Here is a 27,054-nt window from a genome sequence, read left to right as displayed (position 1 = left end):
TTCTACCAATATTACAAATGCAAAAGCTTATGTTAATTGATTAGGTATTAATAATAATAATTTAATTATAAATCCATTTCGTCAGGTGACACTAATTACCACTTAAAGTCAAGAGGGATAATTAAACTTATGCATAGCATCATTAGGTTAATATTCCACTGATTGTTTTTGCATTTAGTGACTTGCTTGTCACCCAACAATTAATTTAGGGCAACTTGGCCCATACAATAAATACCTTACTGACTAACATACATGTATAATAATTAATACTATTTAAAACTAATTTGGTGACAAAACAGTGTGAGCGTGACCCTGTTGAGTCACCATCCCCGATGTACTCTTTTACACTAAAATAGAAATCGAGTTGAATGGAATTTGGCATGTAGATAGCTCTTGAGAAGACTACTTTTTACTTGGATAAAATTTGAGAATTTTAATTCAACTGTCATGTACCTATTGGTTTCATGGTAGCAAAGCTGTAGGTAAATACTAGTTGCAATATGTAGTTAGTTAGGTTTACTTTAGATCTGAACTGGATCATTTTTTTTTGTCAAAAGTGAATTTGTGCGTCCTGGCTTAGCATCCCTCTGCAGTTTGTGAATAATGACTAGGTACCTACAAAATAGAATGTAGGTATGACGCCCGCTTAACATTGCCTTTTTTATGACAGGAAGCAGCAGGTGATTCAAAAGATGATGATAATTCTGATGAAGACCAAGACTACTTGAATAATGATGGGACAGTAAGAAAAAATTTGCCAGACACTTTGTCTGAGAAAGACACATTTGGGGACAAAGTAGATAGTGTTTATCTACGCCCTCCCCCTGCCCACAAAGCGCATTCCTCTGCATCCCGCACAGAAGAGGAAGAAAGTTGTGGCATGAAGTGTCTATACTTCACATTGCAGTGTTGTGATTGTGTAATCATGTAAGTTGCCATGTATTTATGTATGTACTAAAACTTTATTGCTGCTCAAATCTGACTGGTTTAGTAAGACCCTATGAGTTTTGGCCCTTGCATCATGCTATCATGCTAGCTACTAGCTCTTTTCACCATGTATGATTTAGAGTTGCAACTAGGGCTTGAATCTGGTACTAATTTCAAGCACTACTACAGTTGAGTGTAAAAATATGAACTTATCCAATGCTTCAAAATGTTTACCACAGACGTGTTGACATTTACTAGTAGTAAAACAATATGATATTATTACATTTTTGTCAGCAATTCTGGCCCTGGTTACAAATTAAAGCGTGGATGCTATTATATCTGTAGTGGAGTCTCATCAGTATTTCATTCATCCAACTGAATATTGACACAATTGCTTTTTAATGATTATACTAGAAAGTAGATAATTTAATGATATCAAACCGTAAATTCAAAGTCTAAAACTTGTGCTTTTGTAAATAAGTCATTATTCTATTGGATGAGCGATTTGTAAATTATGTTACTGATTTGATGCAGAGCATGAGTGAATAAATGGCCCCTGCTCTTAGCCTGTGTACAGTCTAACCATTTGATTTCTGACTCACCATAGTACATTCTAACATTTAAATCAATGCCATGTCACATTGGCATTTTCTGTGAAAATATGCTACAGTGATAATATTGTACCATCAGCCAAATAAGTGGTCTATCAAATTTTAAACAAATTCCTATCAGATGAATATGTTGCTTAAGTCGAACTTTCAAGTTGACCGACAAGTCTATTGGCATTATTGTTTTATGACATACAAACGATTATCAACTTTAAGGTGGTAGACCACATTTTTGGCTGATGGTACAGTCAAGGGAAAATTTATGCATTTAACATTAAGGCTGTGTATACATATTTTTGCAATTTTGGCCGTGTCTATATCTTTGCCCTTGACTGTACAATACAAAAGTTATCCACCATTATCCATGTTTTCTTTTTTTATATTTACTTTCATTTTAAAAACAGGACTGGAATGATTGAAAATAAAATGTATTTTTATTGTACCCATAGATTTAGAATAAATTAGCATGAGGATTGGCAATGCATGGGAAATAATGTTGGTATAAGCAGTGCTGTCATTCCATACAATAAATAAAATACTTGCCAACTGATATCATTGATACACAATGTTTGTATAACTAATAGAAGCCATGGTGGCCTAGTGGTTTCACCTATCGCCTCTCAAGCAGTGGCCTGGGTTCAAACCCCAGCTCGTACCTATGAGTTTCTCGAAATTCATGTGCGGAATTACATTTGAAATTTACCACAAGCTTTACAGGGTAGGAAAACATCGTGAGAAAACCTGCACAAACCTGCGAAGCAATTCAATGGTGCGTGTGAAGTTTCCGATCCGCACTGGGCCCACATGGTAACTATGGCCCAAGCCCTCTTGTTCTGAGAGGAGGCCTGTGCCCAGCAGTGGGACGTATATAGGCTAGGATAGTTTGTATAACTGGTACACACAATTGGCAGTGAAGCGGGTAGGTGATATAGCTGCTACCTATCAAACATGATTTTCGAATTTATTACGTACTTTACTTTTAGACGTAGAGTTGCAGAAAACGGCCCGCTTTTACCTATACATACTACTATGTAATAGTGTTACCTATAGGCATATAAAACAGATGGAGACTATATTTTTCCTTATCCACTTGAATCCTGTTAGAATCTCGTTTCATTTTTCTTCCACATGTACAATCAGCCTTCAAATAAGTTAGACTAAGCAGGGACCTAGTGCCTTTGGCTCTGGCGAATCAACACCAAAAAATTAATGTTAGCCTCATCGTAATACGGTATTTAACTATTTTGTATGTGTTTTATAAATTAAAGCTACACAATACCTGTTATCGAATAGAGAAACAATTTTTAAGCTACCTTTACAAATATCAAAGTTATAAAGGTTTGAAATTCAAGATTAGAAAGAGAAAGACATACTGGCAAGTGACGTCAAACGCCAGTACCGCCATACTTGCTTCATAGAGAAAAGCGTTTGAGAAAGAGACGTATATATATTTTTCAAAGAATCGCTATAAATCCAATTTTCAACCGATTATTTAGGTTTCTCTTCACTAAACACTGTCTGTATATCTATATTTTCATAATAATAAGATATGGCAATTTAGAAGTTGTCAAATACCGTATTACCCAGAGGCAATCTTATGTAATGGTATATTGTAAATTTATGGTTATGCTATGCTCACTAATTGAAATTCAAGATTTTTACAATGAATTGAAATGCAAGACAGTCAAGTCCCATTATCGCTTATACAGCCAATTCATTTGTCTGTGTAAATATTTCTGAATCTGAATGAATTGAATGAACAGATCTGATATATAGGAGCATCACTATAATTATATTCATTAGAGCATTAATTATAGTGATGCTCACTATGTATCAGATCTGTTCCAACTTAGAAATAAAATTAATTTAATGCCATTCCATATTAACAATATTCCTACATATTTGTGATAAATAAGAGACCTACCTACACTATTTATATATCAATGTTTCTCATTAGATCTTTATACCTACTATTAAGTGGTTATTAAGTAAATTTAAGTTTTATATCTGTTACATTCCAAATAGCATTAGACGAATTCGATATATATGTATAAGCATGCAAATATATTTTTACAGCCATTTTAGTTATTAAAATTACGATTTTAGTTAGCTAACTATTTAATTTAATTCACTATGTAATGAGTAAACATTTACTAACCATAATCGATCGTAGTATCTGCTTGCTGTTTCTAATGTCCTGCATGACCTTGTTCCGGCCAATCTGATGGCAGCGTCTGCAGTGGCTTAACTTTTTCACTCTTCTGGTTAATTCCTCAGTGGATACCGGCTAGAGATCATACGAAATCTGCTAATGCTATGTGGGATGAAGTTGTCATGCACCATTATGTATGGTGCTAGTTAGGTTAGTCACACACAGGTGTCAGTGTGTATCCTCAACTATTATCTGAGTTTACCAGACTGTAAACGCCTCTATCAGCTTTATCATTTATATTTTCTTTACTGTAATTGCTAGATTAATATTTGGGGCCCATTGGTACTAAGCAAGCAGGCGCCCCTACAGGCTAGGAGCCTATACTTAGTTTTAATTGAAGAATTGTAGTTTATATATTTTTGAAAATGTACACCTTTTGTACCGCCAGTAATTAAATGTTTATCACATTGACTTAAAAAATATTTTTGGTTATCAAATAAACAAATGCCACTAAAGTTTTTGTCTTTAATTGGTTAGATCATACATTCTGTAACAAAAACTGTTTATAATTTACTATCACATTGAGATAAAAACCATGTAGCTCTGCTACTCGCATTCAGTGCGCTTGACAGTGCCATTGTCTAGTGTACACCGTATATCTAGACAGTAGGTTTGGTTATGGATGAATGTCATAAAATAGTGATAGGTACATAGTTATAAACACATCCTCTATCTATGAGATACATACAAAAGAATGCACACGCACCCTGCTCAATCGCACTGTTACACCAAATACCAATATAATTATTATTTCATATTACATTAAAATAAAACATGCTAGTTTTCTATCTATATGGCGACAAACGATAGGAGGGAACCACCTATTTTTGTAATTATACCGCTTCTCTGGTTTACCAGTTTAGGGTAATCAAGTGGTCACCCAGCCGACCATAATCCGTAAGGGTGGGTCCGCCTTAGTAATATTTTAGGTAGCGTATCGCTCATGTCGCGTAGTGTAGCAGCGACGAGTATCACGATCGTTCGTTTGCACGCCGTAACAGCAGGGCTACTACGAAACTCGAAGTTCGTATGGTACTGTCCCTCTCGCTCTCGTATTTAACAGTAAGTGTGTCAGAGGGACCGCAAGACCCGAACTTCGAGTTTCGTAGTAGCCCTGCAGACTCTAGCGTCCAAACTAACGATCACGATAGGTACTCGTTCGTGAGTGCTACACGACAGAGATACGGTACAGTCAAGTGCAAAGATATCGACACGGCCAAAGTTACAAAAATTTGTATACACAATTGTGTTAACCTTAGCCGTGTCGATATATTTGCACCGTACACTAAATTGATACGAATGTGGACACATTCTAAGAGAATTGTGTAGTCTCCATACGAAAGGCGATATCTAATTCCATCCGCTAAACGTAAGCGTTAACCAATTTAAAAACAAGTTTTGATTTGTAGTCAATGAAAAAGTTTGCGGTTGGAAAGCATTTTCACCGTTGGAATGGAAAAGCTACCGTCGCTTGTAATTTACAATGCCCTTAAATATTATAAATAAGACCTCATGGATGCAATATTATTATGTTCAATTAAGTACGAGAGTCAAATTAAATCTACATCTATTATTTTATCAAGATCATATAAAATAAATATCATCCATAACAGTCAAAGCATCTGTCACCAAAATTTAATATTAATGTGCTGTAGATTAACTATTATATTTCCAATATGTTTAGAATAAACGTAACGGTAATGATTAGTGTTACAATCGCTATGCAACAAACGCAGCGGCAAAAACAGTTCAAAGTCTAATGGTGATTTTCCACCGGCGAGGCGAGGCGAGACGAGAATAGAAGTTTGTATGCATTCTCGCGCGACCGCCGCGAGCCGCCGCGGGCGCTGCCATACAAATTTCAATTCTCGTCACGCCTCGTCTCGTCTCGCCTCGCCGGTGGAAAACCACCTTAAGGATGCGGCTCCACTGAGGCGGAGACGAGCGGAGCGGAGAGGTGACGTGTACGGATCGACCAATCCCTACACGTCTGATGATAATGCGGTGGAGCCGAGATGTGGATTTAACTAATTAAAAATTGGTCGATCCCTACGTCTCCTATCCGCTCCGCTCGTTTCCGCCTCAGTGGAGCCGCAGCCTAATTTCTTTATTTCAACGAACATAAAAATAGCCCTTAGGCAGTTTCACAAGGGTATGAAACACTATTCCCAGCGAGAAAAACTCGAAAACAACAAAACATTCCATAAACAAAAGCCTGTGAATATTTAAAAATAAGCAGAAAATAAAGGCTTTTCAAAAACTTAACCCTATTTCACATTAAATTGTACTTGTTACCTCAATCCGTCAAGTCCTCCAAGATTAAGATTGGTTTTTTGGAATCTTTTTGTATTTTTTTATTTCAATTCCAATTTTTTTACTTTTACGGTCATCCCGTAAAACCTAAATTGAAAATACAAACTGAAATATAGATGCACAGAAAAACCAGAAAAATAAGACCAGCATTGGGAATCGAACCCAGGTCCTCGGCATTCCGTGCCACGTGCTATACCGCTACACCACTGCTGGGCAACGGTACAGACACGAATTTCCCCTAATCACCACATATCTCAGCTTGTTTGTTTCTTATTAAGCCACTTAAGCAGTGACGCTAGCGACATCTATACCGTAGCCCTCATCGAGAAACTTTCGGCACTCCATTGATTCCTCCAAGATTATTTTTTCAGTGCGTTTCTACGCATAGACGGGCATCGATTCCTTATAGGATCATTCCCATGAGGGTTATTTTTTCTTTTCTTTGAGCTATGTAGGAACTATAAAATATACAGTAAACGTAATCATAGCTAGGGTACACTTCACAATTAGGGTAAATTAACAAAATAATGTGTTAGCTCAAAACCCTATCCATTTATTTTCTGGGTGTGATCGCTTCTTTGAGATGATCTAATATTATACAATCCGCGTTCAATGCCAAACAAGTTTCTTGGTAACTAAATATTTTTATTCCGGAATGCGTATCCATATAAAATATTTAAATATAAAAATGTTGATTCACTCAAACTATCGAAGACGTCGTGTGTTGACACATTTTATAGCAATAAGCATTAGTCTAGTTACACATCCAATTAAGTGTTATGGCCATATTTTTTGGTAAAAAATATAATCAATACATATTAAAAGCTAACAAAAAACAGTATAACTGCGGATCTATAATATAACACAATAAAATTACATTATATCAGTTACTAGCTGTTGCCCGCGACTCCGTCCGCGTAGAAGTATGAAAAATTGTTTACATCCTATTCTCAGACCTACCGAATATACACGAAAAAATTCATAAAAATCGGTCAAGCAGTTTCGAAGGAAATTGTTAGACACTTTGACACTAATTGACCTTGCTAGTCCTAAACTAAGCAAAGCTTGCACTTTGGACACTAGGCTACGGATAAACCATCCTTATATAGATAAATACATGTTAAACATCCAAGACCCGAGAACAAACATTCGTATTATTCTTACTAACATCTGCCCCGGCCGGGAATCGAACCCGGGACCTCAAGCTTTCTAGTCAGGTTCTCTAAGCACTTGGCCATCCGGTCGTCATAGTTTACATATTAGATAATAATTATACATAACTATAATTAAAAAAAAAGTATAAAAAATATAGACTTCTTTCTGCCACACGGTATAAGACGAGGGTAGAAAGAGATGGTGATTGCGATTGCTAACGTCAGCGTGTTAGACAATAAGTGAGTGCCCTTAATTGCGGTGCTAATCGGGTGCCGGGTGGCTCTAATGAGCTGTGACCTTAAAGAGATACTAATTACAGAAATTACTCAACGTAAGAAGTGATCCATGATCGTAACATGATCCATTTATATCATAAATACTAATAAAAAGTAAACAATAAATAAAATGATAAATAGCATAACATTGCAACAATAAATTACAGTACAACCGGAATGTTAATAACGCTCGGGACTAATCGGTTTTCTTTATTCATTTTCTGGAAGATTCAAATGAGAATGAAAAAGAAAACAAGTAGATTTATGATGCCCATTCTTATACGTACAACTTTTTTTATTTTACACACAATACATATTTATTTTTTAATGAAGTAGATTATAAATGAATAGCTAGTTATAGAGACGCATTGGTGTATACTGTAAGTCTATATTATGAATAAATAAATATAAATATATGAAGGAAGGACGATTTATTATAATTTAACTGTTATTAACAATACATTGGATTTTTAATGCTATGCACAGTTAAAAAAAGCATTTCGAAACTGCAGACTTTAATTTAAGATTTAACTGCAGAAACGTAAGCTCATTATTATTCATATACAATCAACTGATTAATATAATTGCGAGGTTACTTGCACCTGGTATACATCATTTGTCAAATATATAATATGCAATGAAATCGTGTCATATTTTATCTAATAGTTATCCCGCTTACATTATATTGTATTAGCATACGAGTACGAATGTATATAATACACTCCCCCAAAATGTAAGTAAGTACTTAATTTTATTTATATGAAATAATATGCAAGACTCGGTCGCCGTAAGCTAAGCACAGCCTTTTTTTTTATTCGACTGGTTGGCAAACGAGCAAGTGGATCTCCTGATGGTAAGAGATCACCAGCGCCCATAAACATCTGCAATACCGGTATTGCAGATACGTTGCCAACCTAGAGGCTTAAGATGGTATAACTCAAGTGCCAGCAATTTCACCGGCTTAATATATTATTGTTGTCATATTTTGCTGGCTATTCTACTTAAGCCCGATGACCTAGCCTAGCACATTGCACAATATTTGTACCTCCAGTCATTCCTTGTCACAGCTTTCACTTCCCTGGAGCGAAATTCTCTTCAACTTCCGTACAGTCGCAAAATAATTACGAATGAAATCAAACACGCCGCCTTACGACTTGTGTATCGGCAGTGGGTGAGCTTCAGAGTTGAAGACGTATTTACTCAAGTCTATGAGTAGCCTGTCGTCGCTGAACAAAAGGTACAGGTACTTAAGTGTCTCTGAGAGGAAGAATGACTCCATCATGTCACGCTGCACAGGTTTATCGGTCTTCACGTTCGCCAAAGACGTGTAGCCGTTAGGAACTTTTGCGTATTTTTCGAAGCCCTGAAAACAAAATTAAGTATTAGTATTTTGGAAAGGTGAATGTTGTGAATGGTGTTGTTACCCTAACAAAAAATACAAGCTGTTGATGTAATAACATAACCAACTCAAAAGACGTTAAAATTAAATTTAGCTAAGAAGTATCTTAATTAAAGCAGCTTTCTGCTGTCAAAAAAATCAAATATCCAAATCTGTTCATCTATTTGGAAGCTATGATGCCGCAAACACACATACACACACAGCGGTCATACCTTCTTTTTATGTCGGAAGTTAAAAAACAGCACATTTTAATTTACAAATTGATGCTATCTCTCTTATAGCTTTGTGTTTGGTTAAGAAGGTGTTTTGATACGTTTTTGTTGGCCGAAATAAAACTGTTTGATTTGCTACCCTGATCTGTAGTTAATTGGACTTATAATGTCAATGTACTTTGAAATTGAGGACATAAAGTAAAAAAAAAATCATAAACATTGTTAGAATGGTATCTTCCCGCTTGTTTGTGACTGACTCTACTGCATAGTATAGATAGGGGGCGTTTTAAAAAAAGTGTAAAAAATACGATTTTTCCTACTCAGAATCAAGAGCACAATCGATTTCGATCGTTTAAATAATGTCCCCATTTTTTCATACAAAATTTTATGAGTCAGTTTTGACACGCCCATACTGTGTATGAAAAAAACACGTCGAAAAACTGTCATTTTTTCCCCACTGCCCGAAGGAGGGTTATGTTTTTCGAGCGTATGTATGTCTGTATGTATGTAAGTATGTATGTATTTATATAAGTATGTATGTATGTGGGTATGTATGTCCATTTCTTTGGTCCTCGCTGCAGCCTAAACGGCTGGACGGATTGTAACATATGAGGTATCATTGGATTCGTCATAACTGTCGAGTGACATAGGGTATATAATATTTCAATATGGCGTCTGCGAAAAAAATATGGCGAAGGAATAAAAAAAATATTTTGTATTGTAACAATATAGGAATCAAATGAAAGCTAATAATTAGCCCATTCTAATTATATATCGGTTATAATACTTTTAATCTACTATTTTCACAGAAATATGAAAAAAGTATAAAATAAAAAACATTAAATTAAAAAAATCAAAAAACCCGACTGCCTTAAAAACTAAAAGGAAGAAAATAAGTCTAGTGGTGTAGAACTCTGTCAAGAAGCTCATTTAAGGTTCAACAGTCGGGACCCATTCAATTGGTAACCAGCTCAAAAAATCTTGGTAATGGGTCCCGACTGTTGAACCTTAAATGAGCTTCTTGACAGAGTTCTAGACCACTAGACTTATTTTCTTCCTTTTAGTTTTTAAGGCAGTCAGTTTTTTTTTAATTTAATGTTTTTTTGGGTACATTTTTTAAACTATCGGAATTGATGGCGCTCTTGATTCAGAGTAGGAAAAACAATATTTTTTTAAAAATTAAAAAAAGAAAGGGTACACTTTTTTTTTAAAACGCCCAGTTACGTCACTCGACTTAATCACGTAAGTAAGAAAAAGAACAGCAACAAAGCATCCAGGCAAGCATGCGCGGATACGCTACATCGTAATTATACTGCAAATTCACCTGATATATCTGCCACCCCCACTCCTGGTAGGTAGTGTTGCCAGTTATCTGGTACATGTACAACAGACTCTCGATAAACTCCGGCCGGAGTAGACTGTGCGCGTCTGCTGTCTTCGTGTACATATCATCTGTTGTGCTTGCCTGTCGGAAAAACTTACAATGTAGATATTACGACAAAATATTATTCTTTTGATGCATTACGGCTTATCATAATGCCGTACTGAGTCTTGTCTTAACAAGACTCGGTACGGCGAGTCGCATTTAATATCACTAGAAATGTTACGAATGGTTCAGGATTTTCGGATGAAGTATATTGGTCGTAGGTCCTATTATCCCTACCACCATTATATTCAGTATTAGTGCTCGCAACGTTGTATTCCAGGTATTCCAGAGTGGAAGTTGAAGTTAAGGCGGTAAGGCCGCGTACTGTGGCCTTTTTGTCTTAACGCACAAGCGCTCGCGATTTCATTCGCAATATCTTTCTACCGTCAGGCCGCTTGTAGACGTCCGTTGTTTTCACCGGACAACGGACCGTTTTTTTGCCGGACTTGCGGTATTGTATGGCTTACAATTAATGTGTGTACATGCACCGGACATTTGTCCGGCGACTTAGCCATACAACACCGCAAGTAGGTACGGCAAAAAAAAAAGCGGTCCGTTGTCCGGTGTAACAACGGACGTCTACAAGCGGCCTCATCCTATACCGTGTGACAGAAAGAAGCGGTGAAACGATTGTGATTCCGAGTGCCTTAGTCAATAAGGCCTCTCTGGTCTGATGCAGGACGCGTCCAGGGCTGATTATAGAGCAGTCAGGCAGATTTATCATTTGTTCTACTACTAAAGCGTATGTGTATTTTTTTAAAGGTTAGGCTGTTCGCTATAAAACTAACCATGTTGAAATGAGTAATTTCGGGAGCGAGGAACGTGGGGTGCGCGGCGTAAGTTAAGTAACATGTGGTCATCAGTTCTTCAGCCATGGTCATGTGCCAGTCCGGGAGGCCGTTGGCGTGGCCCAGGGCCAGTGTGCCCGGCAGGAAACAGGTCAGATGGTCCATCTTGGGATTGAATGACTGGAACAGATCACATTTTGCATGCTAGCGTAGTTTCTACGGAAGTCATAATAACGTACAGTCAGCAACAAAGATATGAATACAGCCAAAGTGCACGAGTAAACACGAGCTTAATGTTCAGGCAATAGTCCTGTATACATATTTCTGGCACTTCAAACGTATATTTTTGTTGCTGACTGTACAATGCTGTACAAGTTGCTGCTTGCAGGAATGGTCTTGGTCTTGGAAGCTGATTTCTTTATGTCATTTAGTAGCATTCGTGGCAGTGTTACAAATAAAATAAATGGAGTGAATAAAAAAAAAATTGTTTTTTTTTCGAAATTTAATAGGTTTTTTTTTCTAGCGAAAAAAAGCTCAACATTTTCAGCTTTATCGCTATATGTCATGTGACCAGATTAATCGCTGAAAACGAGCGTCGAGCGATTTCCATGTGACCGCGCCTTTATAGTACAGAGGTCTGTAGTATGGGCTGGATCGTGGTCACTCAAGACAATAAACCATTCGAAAGGTAGCGCCATAGTCCGTTTTTTCGCCGCCTTTGAAAAAGATAACAGGGCTGTTCTCATGTTATGAGATACGATTTTGAGGAACAAATCTAGTCTGATGTTTTTGTTGTTTGTTTATGTTTCCACCGCTTTAATAACTAATTAGCTATCGGACTTACAAAAAAATATTTGTACAAACATGTAAACAATTTTATCATGTGTTTAAATTTGTCCTTAATCGGCCTTGGACCCATAACCAGTAGGAAAAAATATATAAAGTGTAACAGGAAAGATGTTTGTCTTTAAAATTTTTGAAATTATGAAAACTTCGATAAAATCACTTCTATTCCGAGTTTAGACTTTTGCGAAACTTTTTATTTCTCTATTGCAATCAATAGAGAAATAAAAAGCTTTGCAAAGGTCTTGGTTTGCAAATGGCTTTGACACAGTTTGTTTTAATATAGTTTACTTGTTATTATCATCTAAATGTTGCGTACATTATATTTCTAACTCAACATAGATTTATTGCGAGGAATTATACGTAAACATTAAATAATGACGACCTTTAATGTTTACTTAGCGGGACTATTAGTAACGTCACATGTCAGATGATTATTGTATCAATACAAGAATAATGTTATATGTACGAGTAGAGTGAACAAAGGACATAGAATTAGATATAAAAATCATTAAATCATTTAACTTGCCCTGTTTGTTGATTTCCGGTCAAATCTTGCAAGTTCACTTTGATTCACTTTACCGGTGCTCGAGTTGACTTGAAATTTGATACCTATATATATGTAAGTTGGATGACAGTGCACCTACAGTCTGAAAATGGTACAGTCAGCAAAAAGCTGTGTTCATTTTTTACAAAAACTTATTTACTGCGGTATTGACAGTCGCAGCCAAATATCGCTGCGCTCGTAACATTAGCAACGTTCGCTTTGTAGCGAACACTCCGCGAACCATTATCAGGTACTTGGCACTAAATATATATGTTAAAGAACATAGAGCTACTAAAATAATGGTGAATTTTTATTATTAGAAATAATATACCTCTGAGCCTGCGGACAATTCGCCTATAAACAGGTACTTGTTCGGGGAAGATCGCCGCGCTAAAAATTCTCTCACACCTTCAATGGCTGTCAGATAGTCATCCAACAAGCTGTAAACAAAAAAAAAAAACATCGCTCATTAGACATTTAAGTTTTGATAATATTGTCATTTTTAATACATCCTTTTTGGCGGCCAATTTTTCTCAAGTTGCAAGTTCTATTTAGATTGATACTTAGTTACAAGTGAAGCAAAACTTGGTAGGGAGACAAAACAGCAACCAATCACATAGCCACGTCACGTTACTCTATCTCTGTTCCCGAGGGATTGAAATGTAGGTACATAAAATCGGGATTTGCATGAAAAACACGAAGGTAACGGAAATCAAGAAAAATACGAGTACTTTTTATTTATAACCTAAGCATGCGTTTATATTTACTTGTAGCATAGCAACTATAGCAATCGCTTAGCACACCAATAAAAAGACCCTAAAAAGGACCTTATAAAAATCGTCGGAAGCAGCATGATATACAGTTAACCATGAGTCAGTTCTAAATAGGGCATATTACTGAAATTTTCTCCCGTCAGAGTGCAGCACTAGCCACAGACTTGAAATACTAGGAGCAGACATAACATACAGAGTCCAAATCGTGGCAAAAACTAACACATCTCTATTACACACACACTAATGCAAATGCAGGAACGTAATCAGGAGGGCCATCTCCTCCAGTTATTTTATTGTTTTTTTTTGTATGAACCACTCTAAGCAAATTAACCTGAGAAGTGGGCGCTAAACTGTTTATTATATTAAGTATAACAACTGTTTAAAAATAATTTTAGGAAGAATCGCTGTAAATAATCAAGCGTCTAATTCCATGGAAATAAATAAAAGTGACAAATTTAAACAATTATTTATAAGGATATTATACAAACTACTAAATTTCAATAAATATAGCTAATACAAGAGAAATATAGTTTGGTTAATGAAAGATGAACCCAGATATTATTTGAGTGGCAACATTATTCAAATGTCATAGGCAAACAGACCAAAGAGTGTAAGAAAACAGACACTTGAGCTTGTACTATTAGCTGTGTTTTGTTGAGTTTAGTACCTTCGTGTGTTAAAATAGTTTTTTGGAAATTTACTGCTGAAACATGGGTGAAACAATCAAGTGGTGTGCGACAGATTATTTGTATCACGATAATCAAATTCTAACCAAAACAAGCAGAGTTCAAACAGAAAAAAGAATGTTTAGATGCGGTGACCGAATTTGTAGGTTAGAAAGGCATGGCAAAATATTTTGATACTAAATATCCCTTTTAGAACTGGTCAATACAATTGTGGTTCCTAAGATTCACTTTTCTCAACAAATATTCGTATTAACATTTTTATGTTTAACATATGGGTAAGGCCGCGAATTTTAACCAATGTGACATAGAAATAACATAAAAAAAAATACGTGGCGTTACCATAAAACGTAACGCAATTTTTTATAAAGCCTAGATCAAACTGGTAAAAATTCCCATTAGATAACGTATGTATGAAAAAAAAATACATGTCATATAATAAAGTGAAGTTTTTAGTTTTACTAGAACTTTCTGACGATACTGATCTTAAATCTGTCCTATATGAGATCTATAGAGCTAAACATGAGAATGTGGAAGTAGAAGTACCCTCTAGTTGACGAACATCTTTCCAAAAGTGTATCTTTACATGCCTCTCTAACACTGACAATAAGGTGCACATTTATAAGCATGTGGATGTGGTTTTTTTTTTATTCGACTGGATGGCAAACGATCAAATGAGTAAGAGATCACCACCGCCAGGGGTATTGCAGACGCGTTGCCAACCTAGAGGCCTATGATGGGATACCTCACGTGCCAGTAATTTCACCGGCTGTCTTACTCACCACGCCGAAACACAACAGTGCAAGCACTGCTGCTTCACGGCAGGATTAGCGAGGAAGATGGTGGTAGCAATCCGGGCGGACCTTGCACAAGGTCCTACCACCTAGTTGTGAGCATGCTTGTGACTTCGACTGTACAAGCTATTAAATACCTCAAAGAAATGGCCAAAACCCTAAATCACAGGTTTTACCAATTTAGGAAGTAGTATCTTAGTTAAGTGGACAATGTAAAAAGATGTTTTTGGAAATAAATTATTATGATTATTAAGTTTAGGTAACAAATGAACTAATGAATCTCTCCGTTTGTCTCTCACTTTAAATACGCTATGCATGTAGCAGGACGTGAACACAGAACTCGCCACAATTCTCTTGTGCCGATCCCTGCACCTACAGATTAAAATTTATTTAACTTCAAAATATCCATCTAACTAACTTACTGTGCGTGCAGTCATTGGAAACCTAATAATAAACTGGTGTAAGTTAGAATTTTTCTGTGTGAACTTCCCTTTACCACATTTTTCCGTTACGTTATGTACAAAATACGTAGCATTTTGTAAAAATGTAACGTAATCGTAACGAAAGTGTAACGTATTTTATACAAAAAATCGTTTATCATGGTGAATAACGACATTTTGAACATAATAACACATGCCACTTACATGGAAAAGATTACCCTATCGTATGAAAAAACAACCAGTTAAAAATAATCACTACTTACCCTTAAAATCGAACAAGCACTTTCGACGTTTTTTCGAAAAAAAACCGCCGCGTCACTTTTGATGGCTGTTTGTCAACAAACTGATGAGATTTATTTATCTCATCAATGTTGCCCTATTAGAGTATTAGTTGCCAGTGTACAAAAACAAATTTCTACCGAAATTGGCGTTAAAGGTAGCTTAATTAAGCGTCACCTAAGTATTCGTAACGAAAACGTGGTTTTTGGCACGTGAAAAGAAATAAATATAAAACATGAAAATTATTTGATTATCATGATTCCGCAATCGGTAGGACTATCGTTATATCATAAAATTTTGTTTAAACAAAATCATGATCATGAGAAGTTAAATAGCATGAAAATAATAAGGTATGAAGTACTCATGGTCAAAAAAAATAGTCAATTTTCGTTACGTTTTGGACGGTAATATATTTTTATTATTTTTTTAAAAGGGTTTAAATCAATTATCTCATTTGCGACCTTGAGAGTTTATATCGTGTCATATAATAAAAAAAAAAATTAAACCTCTAGGTGTTATCAGTTTTTTTTTATCAGCGTTCCAAATTTGAAACGTCCAAATTGGTCAAAATTCGCGGCCTTACCCATATCGTTTTAAACCTATTTTCCAATAAGCATGCGATAGACAGAGAAACATAAAGTATAATCGTCATTTATGTATGGCAGAGAGGCTTCTGTACTTGTACTATTACTTATTCTATGGTGATACCTGGTGATAACATCTGCCAATTTTTTGAATTTGCCGCGGTTTTGCAATTTCATCTTCCATTCAGACTCCAAACTAGGCTATTATTATGTATTTTCTTTACAATGCACGTGCTCGGAAAGTGCCTCTTGACGTGGGTCAACATATCCATAGAAAATTAGTGATTCCTGCACGCATCCACAAGTGTGCTGTAAAGTTGTATGGATTTTACTTACCGCACTTGTGCGGTAAAGTAACTTTTTAAATTGCCAAATGATGTCCAAAGTATTGTTAAAAAAATAAGTCTAAAGAGTCGTTATAGTTAGGCTTTGAACAAATAAGAAAAGTTTGATGCACCCAACTGAATATTTACTGATAAGATAATACAGATTAAACGCGACAGAAAAGAGAACGTTATTTTTTTTTCATGTAAACTCGTATTTTAATTCCGTTTAAAGTTATGAAAAAAAAGAGAATAAATTCTTGAGTCCAATTCGGACCGTGCGAAGTCAAGCGCGCGCACTCGAAAGTTAACCAATGAGCTTCCAGTGCGCGCGCACGACGTAGCACGGACCAATCATGGTTACCCGTTCGCGCCTGTCATGAAACCCCGCCAAAGTAATGTTCATGAGTTCAGTCCGGTGAATTAATTTTTGATGAGTAAATTAAAATGAAGAGTTTAAATGATGAATTTATATCTGACTTTACGCCGCCTTACGTCCTCCACGAAGCACATATCGTCAGTGACAAACTCAATGCTGAACAAAATACGTGAACTATAATACACATACCTAAGTTAATAAACATCGTAAATTGATAGAATAATCTACTTCTACACGCATGGATATTATAACATCTACCGGTATGTCTTATTCTTATTTATTTGCTTTTATCTATTAGAATTAGTGAACCAGTTTTTATTTACAGTTCCAAAGCCAAAAAATCTCAGATTTACGGTAACTTTTTGTTAAGAGCTGGTAGATTAGATACATGGGTAAGGCCGCGAATTTTGACCAATTTGGACGTTTCAAATTTGGAACGCTGATAAAAAAAAACTGATAACACCTAGATGTTTAATTTTTTTTTATTATATGACACGATATAAACTCTCAAGGTCGCAAATGAGATAATTGATTTAAACCCTTTTAAAAAAATAATAAAAATATATTACCGTCCAAAACGTAACGAAAATTGACTATTTTTTTTGACCACGAGTACTAAATACCTTATTATTTTCATGCTATTTAACTTCTCATGATCATGATTTTGTTTAAACAAAATTTTATGATATAACGATAGTCCTACCGATTGCGGAATCATGATAATCAAATAATTTTCATGATTTATATTTATTTCTTTTCACGTGCCAAAAAACCACGTTTTCGTTACGAATACTTAGGTGACGCTTAATTAAGCTACCTTTAACGCCAATTTCGGTAGAAATTTGTTTTTGTACACTGGCAACTAATACTCTAATAGGGCAACATCGATGAGATAAATAAATCTCATCAGTTTGTTGACAAACAGCCATCAAAAGTGACGCGGCGGTTTTTTTTCGAAAAAACGTCGAAAGTGCTTGTTCGATTTTAAGGGTAAGTAGTGATTATTTTTAACTGGTTGTTTTTTCATACGATAGGGTAATCTTTTCCATGTAAGTGGCATGTGTGATTATGTTCAAAATGTCGTTATTCGCCATGATAAACGATTTTTTGTATAAAATACGTTACACTTTCGTTACGATTACGTTACATTTTTACAAAATGCTACGTATTTTGTACATAACGTAACGAAAAAATGTGGTAAAGGGAAGTTCACACAGAAAAATTCTAACTTACACCAGTTTATTATTAGGTTTCCAATGACTGCACGCACAGTAAGTTAGTTAGATGGATATTTTGAAGTTAAATAAATTTTAATCTGTAGGTGCAGGGATCGGCACAAGAGAATTGTGGCGAGTTCTGTGTTCACGTCTTGCTACATGCATAGCGTATTTAAAGTGAGAGACAAATGGAGAGATTCACTTACCTACTTAGTTCATTTGTTACCTAAACTTAATAATCATAATAATTTATTTCCAAAAACATCTTTTTACATTGTCCACTTAACTAAGATACTACTTCCTAAATTGGTAAAACCTGTGATTTAGGGTTTTGGCCATTTCTTTGAGGTATTTAATAGCTTGTACAGTCGAAGTCACAAGCATGCTCACAACTAGGTGGTAGGACCTTGTGCAAGGTCCGCCCGGATTGCTACCACCATCTTCCTCGCTAATCCTGCCGTGAAGCAGCAGTGCTTGCACTGTTGTGTTTCGGCGTGGTGAGTAAGACAGCCGGTGAAATTACTGGCACGTGAGGTATCCCATCATAGGCCTCTAGGTTGGCAACGCGTCTGCAATACCCCTGGCGTTGCAGATTTTTATGGGCGGTGGTGATCTCTTACTCATTTGATCGTTTGCCATCCAGTCGAATAAAAAAAAAACCACATCCAAATTCGTTATGCTTATAAATGTGCACCTTATTGTCAGTGTTAGAGAGGCATGTAAAGATACACTTTTGGAAAGATGTTCGTCAACTAGAGGGTACTGCTACTTCCACATTCTCATGTTTAGCTCTATAGATCTCATATAGGACAGATTTAAGATCAGTATCGTCAGAAAGTTCTAGTAAAAATAAAAACTTCACTTTATTATATGACATGTATTTTTTTTTCATACATACGTTATCTAATGGGAATTTTTACCAGTTTAATCTAGGCTTTATAAAAATTTGCGTTACGTTTTATGGTAACGTCACGTATTTTTTTTTATGTTATTTCTATGTCACATTGGTTAAAATTCGCGGCCTTACCCACATAATACATAATTATACTTGATGTTACTTAACTATTACAGGGATTTATTCACGGGTTGCACTGATATTTAGCATTATAGGAGCGTGCACTCCTCCATAAGGACTAGCCAATATAAGTGTGAAAAATGTCAAGCAACAAGGGCTAATAATTAATCATAACAAATCACGATACTAAAACAAAGTCTCCTTTACCTATCATTAGTAGCTGTAGCTGTTCTAATCTTCTGAGTCAATGATTCTTATGAAAGTTGGTTTAATAAAGTGTATACGTTAACGATTTTGGTTCGGCGTGCATGTCGGTATGTATCTACTGCCTGCTGCTGTAGTAAAAGGAGTATGGCAAATAAATGATGTAGTCACTGCCTCGATTTTTTTCCTCGCATAATGCATTGTAAAACGTTGTATGATATACGTGTCGAAAGTAGGAAATTCCCAACTCGTGCCGGCTCAAAACACTCGCTTCGCTCGTGTTTCAAGTTCTCCGCCACTCGTTGGGAATTGCCTACTTTCCGCACTTGTATCATAAATAACTATTAAACATTTTAATAATGTTAGTGTTGCACCAGGAAGTACACGTGTTCGAAAGCTTAAGAAAACTCAGAATAATGTCAGTCCATACTTCGCTGGTAGGTAATTTACTGAGTAGCTTAGCAAACAGTTAATACGATGATTTTTATGTACCCTATTTTATAATACTCTTTGTTTTGTTATGTAAGTATGTTCTTGTATGATTTCGAATACAGCTCAATAGTTTTACTGGGCTTTTGAATTTTTTATCTACATGTTTGCCGTTTGCAACCCAGGCATCACATAGTGTCTGGTTCTTTGGGAAACCTAGAAAAAATAAACAAACAAATTACTTATATGGAGCCTACACATTGGCAAAATTACAAGTAGGCAATGCGCTTTAGGTTAATGAAAAAATATAAATAATAAATCGCGCACTACAATAATAAAACCAAATCCGTCCCCAATTTTTACGAGAGTACTAGAAATATCAAAATTAGTATCGAAATATTTTCGTAACTCAATTATTATCAGCCCATAATAAAAAATCCATGTGTCATGGCATCTTGTTAATTCCTGGTTTACGAAACACAAATGTTTACTTACTGGGGAAATGTTAATCCAGGTATATTTCCATACATAACACTTGCACATAGGTAGGCACTGCATTTCACCATCATTAGACTTATACCGATTCTAATTTCGATGACAAAAACATTAGAAATAACACAGTTTACCAAAAATTACGTTTGCAGCTTCGGCAGCTTATCAATATGGCGGAGTTTCAAAACATAGCCAGTGACATTTTTTTAAGGTTTGTTCTACAGTGTGGCTGCAGATGAGAAAACGAGATTTCAATATTCCAGATTATGTAGGGTGAGGGAATAGGAAATATGTACGCACAAATACGTAGTTGTGTTTAATCTGCTATTATATTTCAAATCTGTGGCACTAGCACAAAACCGTAAACAGTTTTTGGGTATCTTAAATGCCATAATATCGTATTACTTCAATATTTTTTCAGAAATATAGCTATATCGTTACTAACTATCGATGTAAAATATCATGCATGTTATTTTGTTACTATCATGATTTCTATAGGTACTAATAATCTTTGTTCATGATCTGTCATGGCGACAAAATATAAAGAGAACTGACGTTGTCATGGAGGTTTGCGCTAGTGTCGCCTTCTGCGCAGAGTTTTGCCTAGTAATAAATATGCTCTATTGGAAGAAGTTTACCGAATTCCCTTTTATCACAGATTTTTGTTCACGCCCTTCGTGCAAATCATTTTGAAACTGTCGCAAGCAATAACTATAGGTATTATAATTAATAAACTGACATGACTTTATCGGCCAGACAACATCGGTCTGATATTTGGAAGCCCAAGTGGCTTCGAAATAACAGCGCGGTAAAGTCGTCACGCAATATCAATCCGGTATGCATTGTACTGCGATAATAATTCCCAATGAAATTAATACCGACCAAATCATTGGTTGACAGAGGGTGGACAATTAGGACACTAGATTTACAAGCATGTCAACGCCGACCCTGGTTTTCGTGTATTAAATTACCCCGAAGCAGGGTTGGAAAAAATTGTATAAATCGCGATTTATTGAAAAAATTCTAATAAAATCCATTTTTTGATTTTGTAATTTGTCATAGTTTTAACAAAAAGTTTTGCGTCAACCGGAACGCGCTCTCAGAAAAAGGGAATTCCCCGCGCGGTGTTTAGTAAACGGCACGCGGGAAATTGCCCCTAAAATATCTCATTCATCCAAACAAGCTTTCGATTGTTCCGTTCAGTTTCAGTTTTCATTGAACTTGTTCTTGTTATTGCTGTTGGAAAACTGGTTTTTTTGTTTAAGAAGTATAATAATGAATAACGATGACAATTACATTGATTGATTTTTAACCAACATTTATGACAATAAAGAGAATTGATTAAATCATTGATTTTTATTGAAAAAATCATTTGATTTAAATCGACATGATTTAATAATGCCAACCCTGCCACGAAGATCAATATTTTGAAACCCATGTTTCAATGCCATGTGTATAGCCACGTTCACAGGTAGCTCTGTGTAGTGTACCTAGTCACCAGAACCAATATTTAATACCTACAACAGAGCGCGCATAAATATCGGATACGACTCTATTTCCAGGGTCGGCAGGACTGTCAGATAATTTTGCACTCTGATACTTAAATATTAATGCAGATGACTGTTCACGAAAAACGGAGATGGTATTTCCAGGTCGGTAGAATTCGGGCCGGTAAAGAATGTTAAGTAAAAGTAGTGTTGGTTTTTGTGTTACACTCCATAATTAACTCACTAGTTGATAGTTTTTCCAGTATGCAGCCACTGTTTAAGCAAGTATTCGTAGTAGCTGTCGCCTCTCGCGCCGAGCGTGATGGTGGCGTGAGGCAGAAACTGCCCGGTGTTCGGATTGATGAATATTGGCACGAGCCCATGCTTCTTTGGAAGTTGGTGGATCTTCTCTGAAACAGCGGCAGCCGCGTCCTGGCGAGAACAAAGGTATGATGAAGTTATTCGTTTGAGAAGAAATGGGACGTGTTCTGTTTAAAAGGTTTGACTGCACCAGAACTAATAATTTACCGCAGCTGTGTGTAAGCAGCGTCATAATCGCAAATAGGTGGTTTTCCTATTGACGAGATAAGAGTACGAGATACGAGTGATTATAGATATCGTTAGGTTGTGGATTTAAGCCTGGGTTCGCACTACTGAGTTTTCAGATTTATTTGTGAAATTACATTGAAAATTTATCACTAGTTTTACGGTGAAGGAAAATATCGCGAGGACACCTGCACAAAAATTCAATCAACGTCACTGATCGACAAATACCGGGCGATATACGATTGATTTATCGGTGTAATTGTAGTAGAAACTGTCGATCAATCCAATCTACTATAGATCGGTGATATATTGATTGATGTACACTTGGGAGCAAAGGAATAGAGCCACCCTTGCAAATTTTTACGTTTCTATGATAACACTTACAACCTAAAAAACATAAAAATCAACGTAAACTTTGCAAGGGTGGCTCGATTTCTTTGCTCCCAAGTATAGTAGAAACTATCGATCGACGTCAACCAATCCATTCTACGAGTACAAGCGATAGATGGCATAGATCCACGATCGATCGTTTGGTGTAGTAGAAACTATTGAACGACGTCAACCAATCCATTCTACGAGTACAAGCGATAGATGGCATAGATCCACGATCGATCGTTTGGTGTAGTAGAAACTGTCGATCAACGTCAACAAATAATTCATTCCACCATTAATTAATAAGTAGGTATTCTACCATTTTTTCCGTTTCCGTCGGCTCATCAGTTAACACGTACGCCACTTGTCTCAGTCGAAATTTATCGAAAAATAGTGCTTAAAAGTGTCAAACCAGTGTTGAGGAACTAAATAACACCAAAATAAACATTAACAATCACTTTGAAAGTGCATTCACAGTGCTAGTGAAGAAACTTCGCCAGGAAAATCGCAAATACTGTTTGGCAAAATAGCTATCCTAAAGCTACCTACCCTACATTTTTAATAAATATTATCGTCTCGATCGCCATCTATCTGTCAGTGCTAAGCTAACCTCACGTCGAGTAGTGACAGCGAAAGTACAGTGTTGCCATTAATTTTAAGAAAACTCCCACACTAATTAGAGTTACCACAACATAAATCGAACTACCTTTCTATAAATGGATAAAAGCATGGAACTTCTTCTCCACAAACTTGATGAGAAATTGGAGAAACAAACTGAAAAAAATAACTCATTCGGTAACTAAAAATGTCATGGAAGCCCTAGACGAGAAAATGAAAACTATTATTGAAGAAAACAATATCCTCAAAAATAAAATATCAGAACTGGAACAAAAACTTAAAGCAGTAGATAGAGAGAAACGTAAAAATAACCTGGTATTCTTTGGGATGGAAGAGAGGGGAAAATCTGAAGGGGAACTAGTAGACTACATTAAAGACCTCATTGTTGATATGGGAGTCCACATGGACAGCCATGAAATCAGTAATGTGTATAGAATCGGGATAAAAAGCAAAAACAAGAATCGTCCAGTGGTGGCTTCTATCACGACCCGATGGAAAAAACATATTATTCTAAAAAACAAGACAAGCCTCCCGCCAGGTATTTATGTGAAAGAAGATTACTCTAAGGAGATCCTAGAAAAGCGAAAACAGCTACAACCTCAACTAGAAGAAGAGAATAAGAAGGGAAACATTGCTTACATAAAATATGACAGACTGATAGTGTTAAAACAGAAAGGCAACAATAGAGAGAAGAGGAAAAGAGTAACTTCGGATTCTCCCAAGTCATCTGCACAGAAGAAAGTAAATAAAAACCAAGACTCGAGTAATCATCCAGAAATAATACTTAAAAATAGCAAAAATGAGACTAGCAGACCTAATAGTATATTGAGCTATGTAAACCGAGCAGGTTCAGATTCACAAACAAATGCTTCAAAAAACTAGTAATGGCCTCGGAAAATCGGATACAAACAATAGTAGCACCATATATATCTAATAAAAAAAAACAAATAACATTATGTCTCCCACAACGGCTGGTCCCCGCGGGAGCTAAAGACCACCACCCTCTAACAAAAAGAAGAAACAGAATACTTAACATTGCAACCTTAAATACGAGAACTCTTAGAACTGAAGAAAGCCTACACGAACTGGAAAAAGCTCTTGAAGACATAAAATGGGACATCCTGGGAATCAGTGAGATGCGAAGACTAGGCGAAAAGATAGAGGAACGCACCGACTACTTACTATTCCATAAAGGTGAAATAGCCGGTCAAAGAGGAGTGGGATTTATAATCAAAAAGTCAATGAAACAATACATACAAGAGATAATTGGAATCTCTGATCGAATAGCCATTCTCAACATCGAAATACCGGGATACAAAAAATTATGGACAATTGTACAAATTTACGCTCCAACAGAGCAAGCAACAAAAACAGAAATTGAACTTTTTTATAAAGAATTATCACAAACAATAACAAGGTTTTTGAACAACCATTTAATTTTAATGGGCGACTTCAATGCTCAAGTCGGAGCAAAGCAATGCAAGGAGGAATATGTCTTGGGAAATTTTGGGCAAGGAAAAAGAAGTCCACATGGTGAATTGCTAGTCGAATTCTTGCTGCAACACAACCTAACGCTCTTGAACAGTTTATATATAAAAAACCAAAAGAATAAGTGGACATGGATCTCCCCAGATGGCAACACCAAAAATGAAATTGACTACATGACAACAAACTTTCCAAAAGCTTTCACAGATACAGCGGTTGTGACTAAATTCAATTTCAATACAAATCATCGTATGGTAAGAAGCAACATAAGAATAGAACCACTAAAGAAATCTAGAAAATATTTCACCTCGCACACTACAGGACACTACAGTAAGGAAATCTTAGCTAAAATAAAACAATCTCTAATTGAATCAACCGATGAACTAACAACAAGTAACATTGATACTCACACTAAATATGGAAAAATAGAAAAACTATTAACTCAAGAAAAAGATGTCATTAGCAGAAGAAACAAGTACAAACTAAGTGATAAAACGCTGCAACTCATAGAGTTAAGAAAATTATTAATTTCAAAACACCCCAAAAAAGATCACATCAAATCTATAACAAAATTAAGTAAGGAAATCAAAGAGAACATAAGAAATGATAGGAAGATAAAGAGGGTGCAAACATTAGAAAAACATATAGTCAAAACAGGAGGAGTGAAAAAAGCGCTTAAAGAACTAAAAGAATCACACAAAGAATGGATACCAAAACTAAAAAAAATGGAGAGTACCTCATTCAATAGAAAAAACATACAAGAAATAGCCACAAAATTTTACAAGAACCTTTATGCAAATTCAGACAACAAGCAAAAAAACAACACAAAGACGAGGTTAGACGTGAATAGAGAACACAAAGAAGTGCCAATGGAACCAAAAATACTTCCCAAGGAAGTGGAAAAAGCTATATATAGTCAGAAGATGGAAAAAGCTCCAGGTCCAGACAAAGTGACAAATGAACTTCTTAAAGGCACCCTTGAAGAACTATTGCCTATAATTACTTCATTATTCAATGAAATACTAGCAACTGGTCTAATCCCTCTACAGTGGAAAATATCAAACATCATTCTTATATATAAGAAAGGACATAAGGAAGATGTAGGGAACTACAGACCAATAAGTCTGATGTCGAATATCTACAAGGTATTTTCCAAAGTTATCCTGGAAAGAATAAGCAAAAAACTAGATGAAAACCAACCACGGGAGCAAGCTGGCTTTAGACAAAAATACTCCACTCTAGACCACATACACGCAGTAAAACAAGTAATACAAAAATATAATGAGTATAACAAGAACCTATACATGGCATTCATCGATTACTCCAAGGCTTTCGACAGCATAAGGCACACAGCTATTTGGGATAGCCTAGAGCAGCAGGGGATACCTTCAATTTACATAAATATTATAAAGAACATTTACTTGAATGGTGAAGCTAGGATCCAACTAGAAACCTTGGGAAAAAAATTCAAGATCGAGAGGGGAGTAAGACAGGGAGATCCTCTCTCACCAAAATTGTTCTCAGCTGCTTTGGAGAGTATCTTCCGCAAACTAGATTGGGAAGAATATGGCCTTAATATACAAGGTGCAAAACTGAACCACCTAAGATTTGCGGACGATATAGTCTTATTTGAGGAAAACCCGACGCATCTTAGTCAAATGATAGAATCACTAAACAATGAAAGTATGAAAGTGGGCCTATGCATGAACAAAGATAAAACAAAACTGCTTACTAACTCCGTACCAGTAACTATAAAAATTGACAACCAACCACTCGAGTATGTGTCAGACTACATTTATTTGGGACAGATAATTTCTCACATAGATCAAACCACTAAGGAAATAGAGCGAAGAATAGGAAACGGATGGAAAAAAATACTGGTCTTTGAAAGAAGTCATGAAATCCAAGGAGCTAAGTATACAAACAAAAAGAAAAGTCTTCAACACATGTATACTTCCAGTCATTACTTATGGATGCGAAACATGGGCACTCACCAAACACCACAGAGAAAAGCTGGAACGCTGCCAAAGAGCTATGGAAAGAAGTTTGACAGGAATAAGGAAACAGGACAGAGTGAGAGGTAGCGTAATAAGGGATAAGACCAAAGTTGTCGACATAATAACCCGGATTGACCAACAAAAATGGAGATGGACAGGTCACATGATACGCGATCCACAGGAAAAATGGTGCAAAATTCTTACTGACTGGTATCCCAGAGATGGCAAGAGA

The 27,054-nt window shown here is 36.0% G+C and overlaps 2 protein-coding genes across 3 annotated transcripts in view; one reads left to right on the top strand and one right to left on the bottom strand.

Annotated features, from left to right (window-relative positions):
- Window positions 1-670: 670 nt before the first annotated feature.
- On the top strand, window positions 671-3,323 carry LOC141435990 (uncharacterized; the record flags this gene model as incomplete). The annotated part of the gene is given in 1 exon segment (XM_074098814.1): window positions 671-3,323. A coding segment is annotated over 1 exon segment (261 nt), but the record flags the coding sequence as incomplete, so codon positions are not given.
- An 875-nt stretch (window positions 3,324-4,198) lies between these two features.
- The window catches only part of LOC141435974 (endoplasmic reticulum mannosyl-oligosaccharide 1,2-alpha-mannosidase-like), a 33,782-nt gene continuing 10,926 nt past the window's right edge, over window positions 4,199-27,054 (bottom strand). For both annotated transcript variants that reach the window (XM_074098794.1, XM_074098801.1), the window contains 5 exons: window positions 22,049-22,236; window positions 13,037-13,145; window positions 11,316-11,495; window positions 10,426-10,566; window positions 4,199-8,853 (listed from right to left, as the gene is read on the bottom strand). In XM_074098794.1, the coding sequence (XP_073954895.1) occupies window positions 8,638-8,853; window positions 10,426-10,566; window positions 11,316-11,495; window positions 13,037-13,145; window positions 22,049-22,236 (834 nt within the window). In that variant the 3' untranslated portion in view covers window positions 4,199-8,637. The remainder of the gene's footprint in view (window positions 8,854-10,425; window positions 10,567-11,315; window positions 11,496-13,036; window positions 13,146-22,048; window positions 22,237-27,054) is intronic.

This window comes from Choristoneura fumiferana, chromosome Z, assembly GCF_025370935.1.
Source record: "Choristoneura fumiferana chromosome Z, NRCan_CFum_1, whole genome shotgun sequence".
Lineage (NCBI taxonomy): Eukaryota > Metazoa > Arthropoda > Insecta > Lepidoptera > Tortricidae > Choristoneura > Choristoneura fumiferana.
This window is presented reverse-complemented; position numbering and strand designations above follow the sequence as displayed.